The sequence below is a fragment of the Bufo bufo genome, chromosome 2 (genome assembly GCF_905171765.1).
Source record: "Bufo bufo chromosome 2, aBufBuf1.1, whole genome shotgun sequence".
In the NCBI taxonomy this organism is placed as follows: domain Eukaryota; kingdom Metazoa; phylum Chordata; class Amphibia; order Anura; family Bufonidae; genus Bufo; species Bufo bufo.
Genome location: NC_053390.1, coordinates 741,163,678 through 741,178,118, shown reverse-complemented (window position 1 = coordinate 741,178,118; position 14,441 = coordinate 741,163,678). Strand labels below are relative to the sequence as shown.

At 42.8% G+C, this 14,441-nt stretch overlaps 1 protein-coding gene across 7 annotated transcripts in view; it reads left to right on the top strand.

The window, feature by feature from the left end:
• KLHL5 (kelch like family member 5) overlaps positions 1-14,441 on the top strand; it is an 82,625-nt gene that overhangs the window by 42,151 nt on the left and 26,033 nt on the right. For all 7 annotated transcript variants that reach the window (XM_040418974.1, XM_040418975.1, XM_040418972.1 and 4 more), the window contains exons 4-8: positions 1,346-1,542; positions 4,572-4,784; positions 6,076-6,262; positions 11,955-12,179; positions 12,394-12,556. In XM_040418974.1, the coding sequence (XP_040274908.1) occupies positions 1,346-1,542; positions 4,572-4,784; positions 6,076-6,262; positions 11,955-12,179; positions 12,394-12,556 (985 nt within the window). The remainder of the gene's footprint in view (positions 1-1,345; positions 1,543-4,571; positions 4,785-6,075; positions 6,263-11,954; positions 12,180-12,393; positions 12,557-14,441) is intronic.

Here is a 14,441-nt window from a genome sequence, read left to right as displayed (position 1 = left end):
ATGAGCACCTCCCTCTTTCTACTAGTAATGCCTCTCCCTATACACCCAAGCATTCTGCTAGCATTTCCTGCTGCTCTATGACATTGTCTGCCTACCTTTAAGTCTTCTGAAATAATGACCCCTAAATCCCTTTCCTCAGATACTGAGGTTAGGACTGTATCACTGATTTTATATTCTGCTCTTGGGTTTTTATGCCCCAGGTGCATTATTTTGCACTTATCCACATAAAATTTTAGTTGCCAGATTTTTGACCATTCCTCTAGTTTTCCTAAATCCTTTTCCATTTGGTGTATCCCTCCAGGAACATCAACCCTGTTACAAATCTTTGTGTCATCAGCAAAAAGACACACCTTACCATCGAGGCCTTCTGCAATTTCGCTGATAAAGATATTAAACAATATGGGTCCCAGAACAGATCCCTGAGGTACCCCACTGGTAACAAGACCTTGGTCTGAATATACTCCATTGACTACAACCCTCTGTTGCCTGTCCCTCAGCCACTGCCTAATCCATTCAACAATATGGGAGTCCAAGCCCAATGACTTCAATTTATTGATAAGCCTTCTGTGTGGGACAGTATTGAAAGCCTTACTGAAGTCTAGATAAGCGATGTCTACTGCACCTCCGCCATCTATTGTTTTAGTCACCCAATCAAAAAAATCAATAAGATTAGTTTGACATGATCTCCCTGAAGTAAACCCATACTGTTTTTCATCTTTCAATCCATGGGATTTTAGATGTTCCACAATCCTCTCCTTACGTATGGTTTCCATTAATTTCCCCACTATTGATGTCAGGCTTACTGGCCTATAGTTGCCCGATTCCTCCCTACTACCTTTCTTGTGAATCAGCACAACATTTGCTAATTTCCAATCTTCTGGGACGACTCCTGTTGCCAGTGATTGGTTAAATAAATCTGTTAATGGTTTTGCTAGTTCACCGCTGAGCTCTTTTAATAGCTTTGGGTGTATCCCATCAGGCCCCTGTGACTTATTTGTATTCATTTTAGACAGCTGACTTAGAACCTCTTCCTCTGTAAAGACACATGCATCAAAAGATTCATTAGTCTTCTTTCCTAACTGAGGTCATTTTCCTTCATTTTCCTTCATAAAGACTGAACAGAAGTATTCATTGAGGCAGTCAGCTAGTTCTTTATCTTCTTCCATATACCTTCCTTCTTTTGTTTTTAATTTTGTAATTCCTTGTTTTAGTTTCCTTTTTTCATTTATGTATCTGAAGAATGCCTTATCGCCTTTTTTCCCTGACTGAGCTAATTTCTCTTCTGTCTGTGCTTTAAATTGTCTGATTCTTACAATTTTTTTGGGTGATGATATCCTCCCTGCAGGTCGTCTGGAGTTAAAAGAAGACAACGTTGAGAGTCTCCTGTCCACTGCTTGTCTCCTGCAGTTGTCTAAGGTTGTGGAGGCTTGTTGTAAGTTCCTAATGAAGCAGCTTCATCCTTCCAACTGCCTTGGTATCCGCTCTTTTGCTGATGCCCAAGGATGTCCTGATTTACTTAAAGCGGCTCACTGTTACACAATGGTGAGTATCCATGATAATTACCAGTGCACTAGTATATAGATCACAAGCCAATGTTATCCTTGAGCTTCTAGTGTCACATGTGGTAGAATCACTAAGAACTTCTGTCAGCATGGGTTATTCAAGCTTGAAATAATCCACCATGCTCCTTACTGACCATAGATGTCCACAGGATAGGTTATCAGTGTCTGATTGTTGGTGGTCCGTCCTCTGGAACCATTACTGAGTACAAGAATAATGTTGAGGAGTTGCTTAGTCGCACACTGCTTACTATGTGTGTAGATTACTAGGAGTCGGGTTCCCACCCCATCAAATAATATATAGAAAATGTATATCACATATCGCGGTGCGGACGTACGCTTATCCTTCTGAGCGCAGACTATCTTCTCTTCCCTCTGACAGCGGCACCAGTTTGATAAAGACCAAAATAGGCCGAAACCTAACTAAAATCAGCCGCAGATTCAATAAAGCAACTTATATTGATTAAGAAAAGACGAATCGTGATATTACTGGAGTTTTTCTATATATTATGAGTACAAGAACAGGGGCCCCTTGACATATTCCCCCATACATGCTTCCATTCCCTTCAGACTTTAGGGCTCCATTCACACGTCCGCAAAATGGGTCCGCATCCTTTCCGCAATTTTGCGGAAAGGGTGCGGACCCATTTATTCTCTATGGGGACGGAATGGATGCGGACAGCACACAGTGTGCGGTCTGCAGCCGCAATTGCGGAGCGCGGCCCCGATTTTGGGTCCGCAGCTCCGCAAAAAGATAGAGCATGTCCTATTCTTGTCCGCAGCTTGCGGACAAGAATAGGCATTTCTATGGGGGTGACGGGCTGGTGTGTTGCGGACCCGCAATTTGCGGGTCCGCAACACACCACGGACGTGTGAATGTAGCCTCAGGGAGTGCTCTGCATTCCTATTCCAGTAATGAGGTTTTCATTATGACATTTGTGTTTTTATATAAGTGGTGTACAGAAAATCAATGCAATCTCATTAAAATAAATTTTCTACATTGAAACTCATGTTACTATGGGAACCATAACGTTCATGAAAAAAATATATATTCAGACCTATTTTTGAGGCCGTTGCATTTTATGTAAAGCAATTAACAAATGTCGATTATTTTGCTGGTGGAAGGATAGAAGAAATGCCTGATGTTCATGTATGTAATGACAAGCCACCTGCTCAGTTCTGATCACATTTAGTGTAGTCGACTGTTCAGATTGAAGAGTGTGGATTTCATCCTACAGTGCCAGATCTTCTGAGATGGCAAACTGTTCTGGAAATGATCCTGGAAAGTTTTCTGACCGGCTTGTGCCTATGGAACACTGTGTTCCTGGCAGGTCTCGTTCTATCCATCTGTTACACAAGGCTCGTAGAAAAAAGGACTCCAAAATTGTGTAAGTGCAAAGTAATATCTTAAAGGGAATGTGTCGCCTATAATTTTTCTCTGCCAATTAAAATAAGATAGTGACACACATTCTTTTTTTTTGTAAAATGCTTTTATTTTCATATATGGAGTCATTTATCCAACTGGTGTAAAGCAGAATTGCCTTAGTTGCCTATAGCAACCAATCAGATTCCACCTTTCATTTTTTACTGCTCCCTTTGGAAAATGAAAGGTGGAATCTGATTGGTTACTATGGGCACCTAAGCCAGTTCTACTTTACACCAGTTTGATAAATGACCCCAATAATTTTTTTTTGAATGAATGAATGAATGTCCAGCAGTCTGCAATAAAGATCTATCTGGGTGTTACTAGTTCGGGGTCTAATACTGGCAGCAGTGATTGCTTAGGGTCAGGCTATGCAGAGACACCCCTCTAATTAGTAACACCTAGCAGGACCTTCATTACAGACAATTGGCAATTCATTCAGAAACATCTAATAGGAATAATAGAGGAATGACACAACCAGAGAGTCATAAGTATAGAATGCTACAGAATTGCTGTTACATGAGGAAGGCATGTTAAAGAGGTTTTCCAGGATTTTAATATTGATGAACTACCCTCAGGATAGGTCATCAATATCAGATCGTGGGGGGACCGACCCCCGCCGATCAGCTGGTTGAAGGGAAGGCACACTCTGGAAAACCCCTTTAATAAGACAGGCATGTTAGGAGAGGAGAAAGGTATATAGACTTGGAAAATAAAAAAACCAAAAAATCTTAAAATATACAGATAACATGAACAAATGATTTTAACAGAAGGTGATTTTCTACGACACATTCCATTTAAAATTTGGAATCCCTTAGGTTACGGCTTTGGTTTCGGAATAGTTGCTGTAAAATTCTGCAAACTTGATGTTCTCTGTAATGGGGGGAAAAGTCTTGCAAGAACTGTGAAATGGTTGGTTACACAACTCTACAATTTTATTGCAACCATTGCACAACTAAAAGCAACTATTTCCTAAAATGTATGATGTTTTAAAAAGTATGGCTAATTTTTCTAGCCTTGGACAACCATTTGGATGTTAGGGCATATACTGGGGGTTTGGGGTTTGCAATGCTTTAAAGATAGCTTCATCTTCACCATAAACTTTGGACCCAGTGGGATGGCATTACTAACCCTAATACTGGATAACAAATTTGGCGCATCTTTAGACACTTAGTTTACCTTTTCATCACTTTACTTTACTCCAATATTTTGCTGCATGCTGGTAGATCATAATAGACATATAGTTTCCCCACAAAGAGATGCCCCTTGCAAAAAAGGATCTAAAACACAAAGCGGGAGATTTATCAAGACTGTTGTAAAGGAAAACTGGCTTAGTTGCCCATAGCAGCCAATCAGATTCCACCTTTCATTTCCCAAAGGCGCTGTGAAAAATGAAAGGTGATATCTGATTGGTTGCCTTTACACCAGTTTTTATAAATCTCCCCCATAAGCTATGTGGTGCCCAGCAGGTATTCTACATTTTATTGTGTGTAAATGTAGCCAGAATGTTGACTCTTAGCTTAGTAAACCTCCCCCAGTGTACTCATTAAATAGAAAACTTTTGATGTCACCGCCACTTTAATTTGCAGGAACATTTCATGGAAGTAATAAGAAATCAAGAGTTTCTAATGTTGCCTGGGACAGAAATTGCCAAACTACTAGCAAGTGATGATATGAATATTCCTAATGAAGAAACCATTCTGAATGCTTTGCTGACCTGGGTCCGGCACGATGTAGAGTCGAGAGGAAGAGAACTTAGTAAGCTGCTGGCTTATATCCGCTTGCCTCTGTTAGAGCCACAGGTAAAAGTATCGTACTAACAACCTAAATAGAAATACAGTGGTCCCTCAAGTTACAATATTAATTGGTTCCGGGATGACCATTGTAAGTTGAAACCATTTTAACTTAAGTCCATAACACTATGGAAAACCAGTAATTGGTTCCAAAGCTCCAGAATGTCTTCCCAGAATACGAAAAAATTTTATATTGAAGAAAAATAAGCAGATGGCCAAGACATATAAACCAAGTCCTTAGGTGAAACAGACAGGAATAGATGCTGGAAGCTGTAAATGACTTTCTATGGTGAGGGCAGGAGCTTCTTCAGGGTCTTGCATAGTACATACATGTACCAGCAGAAAAGGAGCAGCTCCTCCTGGCAGAGACAGGGGGCAGTGCAGGACATGTAGTACCGCAGAGGAGCTACTAGACAACCAGTAAAGATGTTCTACTATAGAAAGGGCCATGTTGATTAGTTGGAGTCTGAGACATTGTATGTTGGAGTCTGGTTTCTACTTACGATGGCCCAGAAAAGACCATTGTATGTTGAAAATATTGTATCCTGAGGCCATTGTAAATTGAGGGATCACTGTACCACCTTACCAATGACCTGACTCAAAGAATGTCTGAATTTAATAACCACACTGTGACTATTACATTTTAATATCATAATGAATTATTCAAGTGTACAGAAAGGAACCGTCCTATTTAAGTGAATGGGACAACTTAGTTGTAATTACACCTGCTCACCGCTGTGGTTGCAACGGCAAGCAGGTAAACAATGAAGAAAAGGCAGCACTCGTACAAGTCCTGCAGTCTCTTCAAACAGCTGATAGGTGGGGGTGCCAAGAGTCGGCCGCCCGCTGATCTCATTTTGATGACCTCTCCTGAGGACAGATCATCAATATAAAAAAACGGACAACCCCTTTAAGTGCCACCAGAGGTGTCTGAAGTTTTCCAGTACACCAACAGGTATTCAGTCTTCTGCATGAAAAAAATATTCAACTGTGTTGGCACTAATACTTTGAACTTTGCTTACTAAGGATATGGGATTCTGCAGCTAGTTGGAGCTGGTCATGGAGCCAACAGGAAGCACTCTATCAATATGTGATGAGTTGGTTGGCTTAGGTGGATCGATTTTCCAACCGTACATGACTGCCAAGATGGTTGGACGCCCTCACATATATGTCCTTTCATATTTTTATTTCCTGGAACCCTTGAAATTACTTGATGGGACCTTAGCAGAAAGTATAACCCATTATGAGATACACTGATGCACTGGTCTATAATATTTCTAATAAAATTGTATCTTGATAGTTTCTTGCAGACATGGAGAATAATGCACTATTCAGGGATGATATTGAGTGCCAGAAACTAATTATGGAAGCCATGAAATACCATTTATTGCCTGAGAGGAGGCCTATGTTACAGAGCCCTCGTACAAAACCCAGGAAGTCTACTGTAGGGATGCTGTTTACTGTCGGTGGGATGGATGCCACGAAAGGTAAGCTAGTGTTAGTCTAGTAGAGAAGTAATTGTACCATGTAGCGTTAATATAGAGAAATGTGTGATTAACTGAGAGCCTGAACTAGTTAATGACAACTGGCACTGTATAATAGGACTGTTGGCAGTTCAGGAACTTTCTAAGGTATCAGAAATGATTGCCAAGTGGAGTGCAGGATGGAAAATCCTCACAGCACCATACTCTAGAGTTATTTAATGATTACAGAAAATGTAGCAAATATATGAATTGATTCTATATGGCTGAAAATCAATGTTTAGAGGGGCACTGAATTTTCATAAAACTTTTCATAAGTCATAGAGACATATCAAAGATTTTTATTGGTGGGGGTCTGAGTACTGATAAACCTACCAATGGCTAGAATGAAAAGAGAGAAGCACTGGCATATCACCACGGCCGTATTTAGAGTTCACGCTGCTCTGGGCACTTTAGTGCCCCCCATTGATGTGCATACAATTTAAATAGCTAACAGATAAACACTACCTAGGCCATCAGCTACCCCTCCTAACTCCCCCATATGCATGTGTAACTGAAAGCCACGCTGTGAAAAAAAAATCTGCAAAACACCACAGATATATTATGCTAAGGCTGGCGTTTCTTACGCCACTGTTACTAATAAGCCCACTGGAGTTAGGTGAACCTAATTTATTGAGAGACGCTCACCTCTTAATAAATTAGGCATTTCTTTCAGCAGAACTGTCTGCTCACTGATGGCATGTCACTGACAGTGTGTCATGTCTCCAGTCCTCTCCTGTGCTTTTCATTTATATACACCAGTCCATTCCCCAGCAGTATACTGTATATACACCGGTCCTTTCCCCAGCAGTATACTGTGTATACACCGACCCATTCCCCAGTACTATACTGTATATACACCGGCCCATTCCCCAAGCAGTATACTGTATATACACTGGTCCTTTTCCCAGCAGTATACTGTATATACACCGGTCTATTCCCCAGCAGTATACTGTATATACGCTGGTCCTTTTCCTAGCAGTATACTGTATATACACTGGCCCATTCCCCAGCAGTATACTGTATATACACCGGTCCTTTTCCTAGCAGTATACTGTATATACACTGGCCCATTCCCCAGCAGTATACTGTATATACACCGGTCCATTCCCCAGCAGTATACTGTATATACACCAGTCCATTTCCCAGCAGTATACTGTATATACACCGGTCCATTCCCCAGCAGTATACTGTATATACACTGGTCCTTTTCCCAGCAGTATACTATATATACACTGGTCCATTCCCCAGCAGTATACTGTATATACACCAGTCTATTACCCAGCAGTATATTGTATATACACTGGTCCTTTTCCCAGCAGTATACTGTATATACACTGGTCCTTTTCCCAGCAGTATACTATATATACACTGGTCCATTCCCCAGCAGTATACTGTATATACACCGGTCCATTCCCCAGCAGTATACTGTATATACACTGGTCCATTCCCCAGCAGTATACTGTATATACACTGGTCCTTTTCCCAGCAGTATACTGTATATACACCGGCCCATTCCCCAGCAGTATACTGTATATACACCAGTCTATTACCCAGCAGTATACTGTATATACACCCGTCCATTCCCCAGCAGTATACTGTATATACACTGGTCCTTTTCCCAGCAGTATACTGTATATATACACCAGTCCATTTTCCAGCAGTATACTGTATATATACACCAGTCCATTTCCCAGCAGTATACTGTATATACTCCAGTCCATTTCCCAGCAGTATACTGTATATACACTGGTCTGTTTTCTAGCAGTATATTGTATATACACTGGTCAATTTTCTGGCATCATCGTGTATATACAGTATACTGCTAGAGAATGGACCAGTGTATATACAGTATACTGCTGGGGAATGGACCAGTGTATATACAGTATACTGGTGCTGGCCCGCCACAGCTCTGCACTGAGCACTGACTCCTCTGACGAGATAGGACTTTTACAGGTGCAGGTCTGGAGTCTAGTCTTTGGGCTGTATGGATGCTTGCTACTTCTGTGTTCTAGACCAGGGGCAAGAGGTGGCGGTGGTATACACAGGCGATGATTGACTCACACAGCGGCTCCTGCTTCCTCCTTGGTGGTGCTGGTGTCTGTCACTGAGCGTAACTGAGCTGATTGGTGGAGTTTCTGCCCACTGCTGCTCCACCAATCAGTATAAGGGCTCTTGAACACGATCGTGATGGTCCCGGGAAACACGGTCCGAGTGTCTGCCAGATCTGCTGGGTGGACCACGGCTTCCATGAACTGAATGTGTCACAGTGTTTTATGATGCAGTCAGTTCATATCTGATTGTGGATCTGCAAAATATGGATACCGGCCGTGTGCATTTAGCATTTTGCAGAACAGAACATCTGGCCCGTACTAGAACAGTCCTATCCTTGTCCGTAATGCGGACAATAATAGGACGTGTTCTATATTTATTTTATTTTTTTGCGGAACAGCCATGCGGACATATGGACACAGAATGCACACGGAGTCATTTCAGTTTTTTTTTGCAGCCCCATTGAAGTAAATGACTCTACATGGACATGGAAAACAATGATAATATTGAGAATTCAGACATGTCTATTTACTACAATTACATTTTCATTCTCAGGAATATATGGTCAATCATTCTGCAGCATGTTACCCACAATAGGTTGTTTTACCCTGTCCAGTCCCGCTCCCCCTCCCTTGTTGAGGATGTCCTCGTCTCTCTGCATGATAAGGGTGGTAATTCTTTGTTTCATAATTGAACATTTAACGAGAGATAGTCCACCATGTGGTCTGTAAGGGGTGCAAGAGAGGGATGGTGGAAATGCTGCTCAAGGCTTTATATTTACGGGAAAATGAGATGATGTTTGATACCACCACTTATCTCCATCTATCTGCTGATCCTACTAAAAGATTTAAAGAAGAACTTCAACCCAAATACCTGGTTATATCCAGGATTCTAAGAGCATCTTGTGTCAATTACAGGATTGAAAATGGGATGTCAGCTATGGTCAGACTACGGCTCATGTAGTACCACTGTACACAGCCGTTTCCCCAGGGACAGACTGGCTATATACCCTACAGGGAAATCTCCAGATGGGCAGATGTCCAGTGGGCCACCGGAGCCCTCCCCATTGCCGAGTACATAGTGATCTAATGCTGTCAACTAGGAGCATCAGGTACTTCTGCACTTCTTAAAGGGATTCTGTCACCAAGTTTTGGGCTATAGAGCTGCGGACATGCACGGCTAGATCGCCGCTAGCATGTCCGCAATATACTGTGTGCTTTTATTTTCTTTAAAAAGGGATTTTAGAGATATGTAAATTAGTCTTGTAGGTGCCCAGGGGGCTATACGAACCTTCCTGGTGCCCAGCCACGCCCGCCTGTGAAGGAGCCCAGCACCGCCTATGTCCTCCGAATCTCCTCCCCTCATTAACAATAGATTGCCGTAATCTCACGATGCGCGAGCTCTCGCATGCGCAGTGCCGGTATAGTGTTCCTTCCCTGTGCTGGCATCAGCCTCAGGGAAAGAACTGCGCATGCGCGAGCTCGCGTGTCGCGAGATTACGGCAATCTATCGTTGATGAAAGGAGGAGATTCGGAGGACATAGACGGTGCTGGGCTCCTTCACAGGCGGGCGTGGCTGGGCACCAGGAAGGTTCGTACAGCCCCTTGGGCACCTACAAGACTAATTTACATATCTCTAAAATCCTTTTTTAAAGAAAATAAAAGCACACAGCCCTATAGGACCGGTATATTGCAGACATGCTAGCGGTGATCTAGCATCTCTATAGCCCAAAACTTGGGGACAGAATCCCTTTAACTCAACTGCATCACTGTCCTCAGCACGGAAATACAGTTAATTGCTGTGGTGTGGGTGGCAGTATTTTGTGCTGCATTGTGGTATTTCTACTGGGGCAGTATTTTGTGCTTAACTATGATGTTGCTGGTCCCTACTTCTGTTGCCCCCACCTTCTGTCAACCGCCTATAATTTGGAGAGAGTTCAGAGAAGAGCTACTAAACTAGTACATGGATTGCAGGATAAAACTTACCAGGAAAGATTAAAGGACCTTAACATGTATAGCTTGGAAGAAAGACGAGACAGAGGGGATATGATAGAAACTTTTAAATACATAAAGGGAATCAACAAGATAAAAGAGGAGAGAATATTTAAAAGAAGAAAAACTGCTACAAGAGGACATCGTTTTAAATTAGAGGGGCAAAGGTTTAAAAGTAATATCAGGAAGTATTACTTTACTGAGAGAGTAGTGGATGCATGGAATAGCCTTCCTGCAGAAGTGGTAGCTGCAAATACAGTGAAGGAGTTTAAGCATGCATGGGATAGGCATAAGGCCATCCTTCATATAAGATAGGGCCAGGGGCTATTCATAGTATTCAGTATATTGGGCAGACTAGATGGGCCAAATGGTTCTTATCTGCCGACACATTCTATGTTTCTATGTAACATGGGGCCACTTTTAGTTTTTTTTTTTCCCAGGGCAGCTTTACATTCCCAGTCTGCCTTTGTATCCCGCAAAACGTAGCGCCAGAGGCTCTAAAGTGTTTTTTTTGTTACGTATCCACTACAAGATTATTTATGTTCAGCAATGTGATTCCTTATGCAGTACATTTATTCCATGTTTAACAAAGGATAGGAGATAACTATCAGATCAGTGGGAGTCCTACCGCTGGGACATCCACTGATCACAAGAACGGGGTCCCTGTACCCCGTAAACCCCCCCTTAAATGGATGGAACAGCTGGTCAGAAAAGTCCACTGCCACTCCATTCATTTCTGTGAGAGCGTGATTAGTGTTTGTAGGGGGGTGGTCTCAGCGGTAGGGCTCCCACCTATCTGATAGTTATACTCTATCTTGTGGTTAGGAGATAACTTGTTATAACTGTAAAAGTGTGCATATGTCTTCTTTTTTGGATGTTACTGGCCTGAATAAAAATTCTATATTTCAAGGAAGTTGGAATCGTGTCTTTCACTGCTGGTTGAGCTGACTCCTTCTCTCCCTTTCTTCCTTCCTTCCTTCTCTCCCTTCCTTTCTCCCCACTTTCCTCCTCCTTTTATTCTCCCACTCTCTTCTTTCCTGTATTCCCTACTTCGGTTTCCAGGATTAAAATACGAGGCTGCCTTCCACCCTGGACCACAGGTTGTGTGTGGTATTGCAGCCCAGCCCCATTCACAGAAGAGATGAGCAGCCATACCAGACACAACCCATGAAAAGAATAGTGCTGTTTGTAGAACAAAGAAGACATGTTTTACTAATCATATACAACCCATCTAATGCCACATAGGTTAAATATATAACCTCATTCTCTAAAAACAAATATTCCTTTTCTTGTAACCCCTTCCCAAATGTCCACATCTCTACCTGGTTTCTATATCGGATGCCCTCATTAGAGTTGTAGCCCGGTTTTCCTTCAATCATGGTAGGGTTTCAGTTTGCTGCCCTAGGCCAAGGTAGGGTGGCTTGTTAGCCTCTTAGCAGCCAGAACATGTGCGCCGATAGACCCCATCCCCAGGTAAGCACCTGCTCGTCTTGACCAGCAGCCAGTACACTTGCCCCTATAGACCCCCTTCCCATGTAGGCACCTGCTCTTATACTTCTGCTTACTGTTTTGACCATATAGCCTAGTAATAATAATTATAATTTTTTGATATCTAGGAGCTACTAGTATTGAAAAGTATGATCTGCGGACTAACATGTGGACCCCAGTAGCAAACCTGAATGGCCGGAGGCTGCAGTTTGGTGTTGCAGTGTTGGATGACAAGCTGTATGTTGTCGGAGGGAGGGACGGACTGAAGACACTGAATACTGTTGAGTGTTATAATCCTAAAACCAAAACGTGGAGTGTCATGCCTCCCATGTCTACGCATCGGCACGGTCTGGGTAAGCACAGACATCCAGTGTTTGTACAGATAGGGTACTAACAAAAGGTTGGTAGTCTGTATTTGTAACCTGCCCCTATCTATCTATCTATCTATCTATCTATCTATCTATCTATCTATCTATCTATCTATCTATCTACAGTATCTATCTAATCTACTTGCTGCAGCAGTGCTACTAACAGTCACCGGTTTATCTCCTGGCTGTGTTATAATAGGTGTGGCTGTTTTAGAAGGTCCCATGTATGCTGTTGGTGGCCATGATGGTTGGAGCTACCTCAACACGGTGGAACGATGGGATCCTCAGGCCAGGCAATGGAACTTTGTTGCAAGTATGTCATCTCCAAGGAGCACTGTAGGTGTAGCGGTCTTGGGTGGAAAGTGAGTAAATCTACACTCTTAATTTTTGTACAGTATATTCAATAAAGATTTCCAAATCTCAAGCAAAAACTTCCCAGTCTATGTCATGTGTATGGACTGGAAGAAAGCAAATCTAGGCAGAACATCCAGGCAATGTGAAATAAATGTGCAGGTTCCCGTCTGCTATATAAATTATTGTAAATGGCATTACAGTTATATTTACAGTACAATATGTCTGAGTTTGAGGATCTAAGTGCACATTTCTCGCTAGTATCGTTGGGGGACACAGAAGACCATGGGTATAGCTGTAGCCACTAGGAGGCGACACTAAGCAAAAAAGTGTTAGCTCCTCCTCTCAGCTATACCCCTCCTGCAGACAGTTTTAACTTAGTGTCCGTAGGTTGCAGACATGTTTTCCTGCTGGTCTGCCGAAGCTTTTTTTTTTTTTTTTTTTTTTTTTTATGCCATGTCATGTCGTGTCTGTTGATCACTCTAGGGTGTTTTTTTCCTGGGGTACTGATCCTTGGATATCACTTCTTTAGAAGTTTTCTGGGCCCAGGTTTTGTTTTCTCTCTCCGGTATTCCTGCAGTCGCTCCATTTGTTCTGGTGACTGACTTGTTTTCTTTCTGGTCCATCTGTGGATATTCTGTGTGCTCTCCACTTCTTCAGAAGTCTCCTAAGCCGTGGCTCTTCCTGCCCATTTTTTCACGCTTTTTTGGTGCGTCCTTCCCCCCGCAATTCTGTGCGGGGCCTTATGAAAGGTTTTGGATTCGTTCTGGTCTTGTTCCCTCCCCATGGTACTGCTCTTTAATGTCCCATGGTTTTCTGTGTCCCCCAATTATACGAGCGAGTAAATAAGATATTTTTGTGCTGACCTGTAAAATCCTTTTCTCGCTGAGTTCATTGTGAGACACAGCTCCCACCCCGTAAGTACATTGCTGGCTCTCCTTGATGGGTCCCTCCGGTTCTTGATTCGGACCCATCTCCGTCTTTCTTCCTTTTTATTGTTTTCTGTTGGCTTCTCCTGGCTGCTCCTACTGCTTTCGTACAAACTGATTAGCTCAGTGTCTGCAGGAGGGGTATAGCTGAGGGGAGGAGCTAACACTTTTTTGCTGAGTGTCGCCTCCTAGTGGCAGCAGCTATACCCATGGTCCTCTGTTTCCCCAATGAACTCAGCGAGATAAGGATTTTACAGGTAAGCACAAAAAATCCTATTTTTGATCAAATTATGTGATTGTCATTGAGGTTCTGGGGTACAGAGTTACAAGCCTCTACACGGCTCAGCTGATCCCATAGGTTTTCATTGGGATTCAGGTCTGGAGAAAGTGCAGGCCACTCCATTTGAGGTACCCCAGTCTCCAGCAGCAGTTCCCTAATGATGCATCCTCAATGAGCTGGCGCATTGTCGTCCATGAAGATAGCATTAGGCCTGTGTTGTTTATGCAGACGCACAATGACTGGATTAATGATGTTATTCAAGTAGTATGGGGTTGTCATTGTACCTTTCACAAAGTGTAGAACAGTTCTGTATTGACTAGACACACCTGCCCACACTGTAACACTACCACCACCATAGGCTCGTCTGGTGACAAAAGTGGCTGATGCATAGCGCTCTCCCTGACGTCTCCAACATCGTTGGCAGCCATGATATCTGCTTAGCGTGAATCGACCAGAGTAGATGCTCTCTGGCCCATGCAAGACAATGACGCCTGTGCCTGGTGGTGTGGTCAGGTACCCTTGCAGGTCATCTAGCACGCAGACCACACTGATGTAAACAGTTTTGAATGGTCTGACATGACACTTGGGTGTCTCTGACCTCTCTTAAATGTGGCTGGAGTTGTGTGGCATTCATCATCCGGTTCCAAGTGGCATTGTTCACAATGAAGCGGTCATCAGTGTGGGATG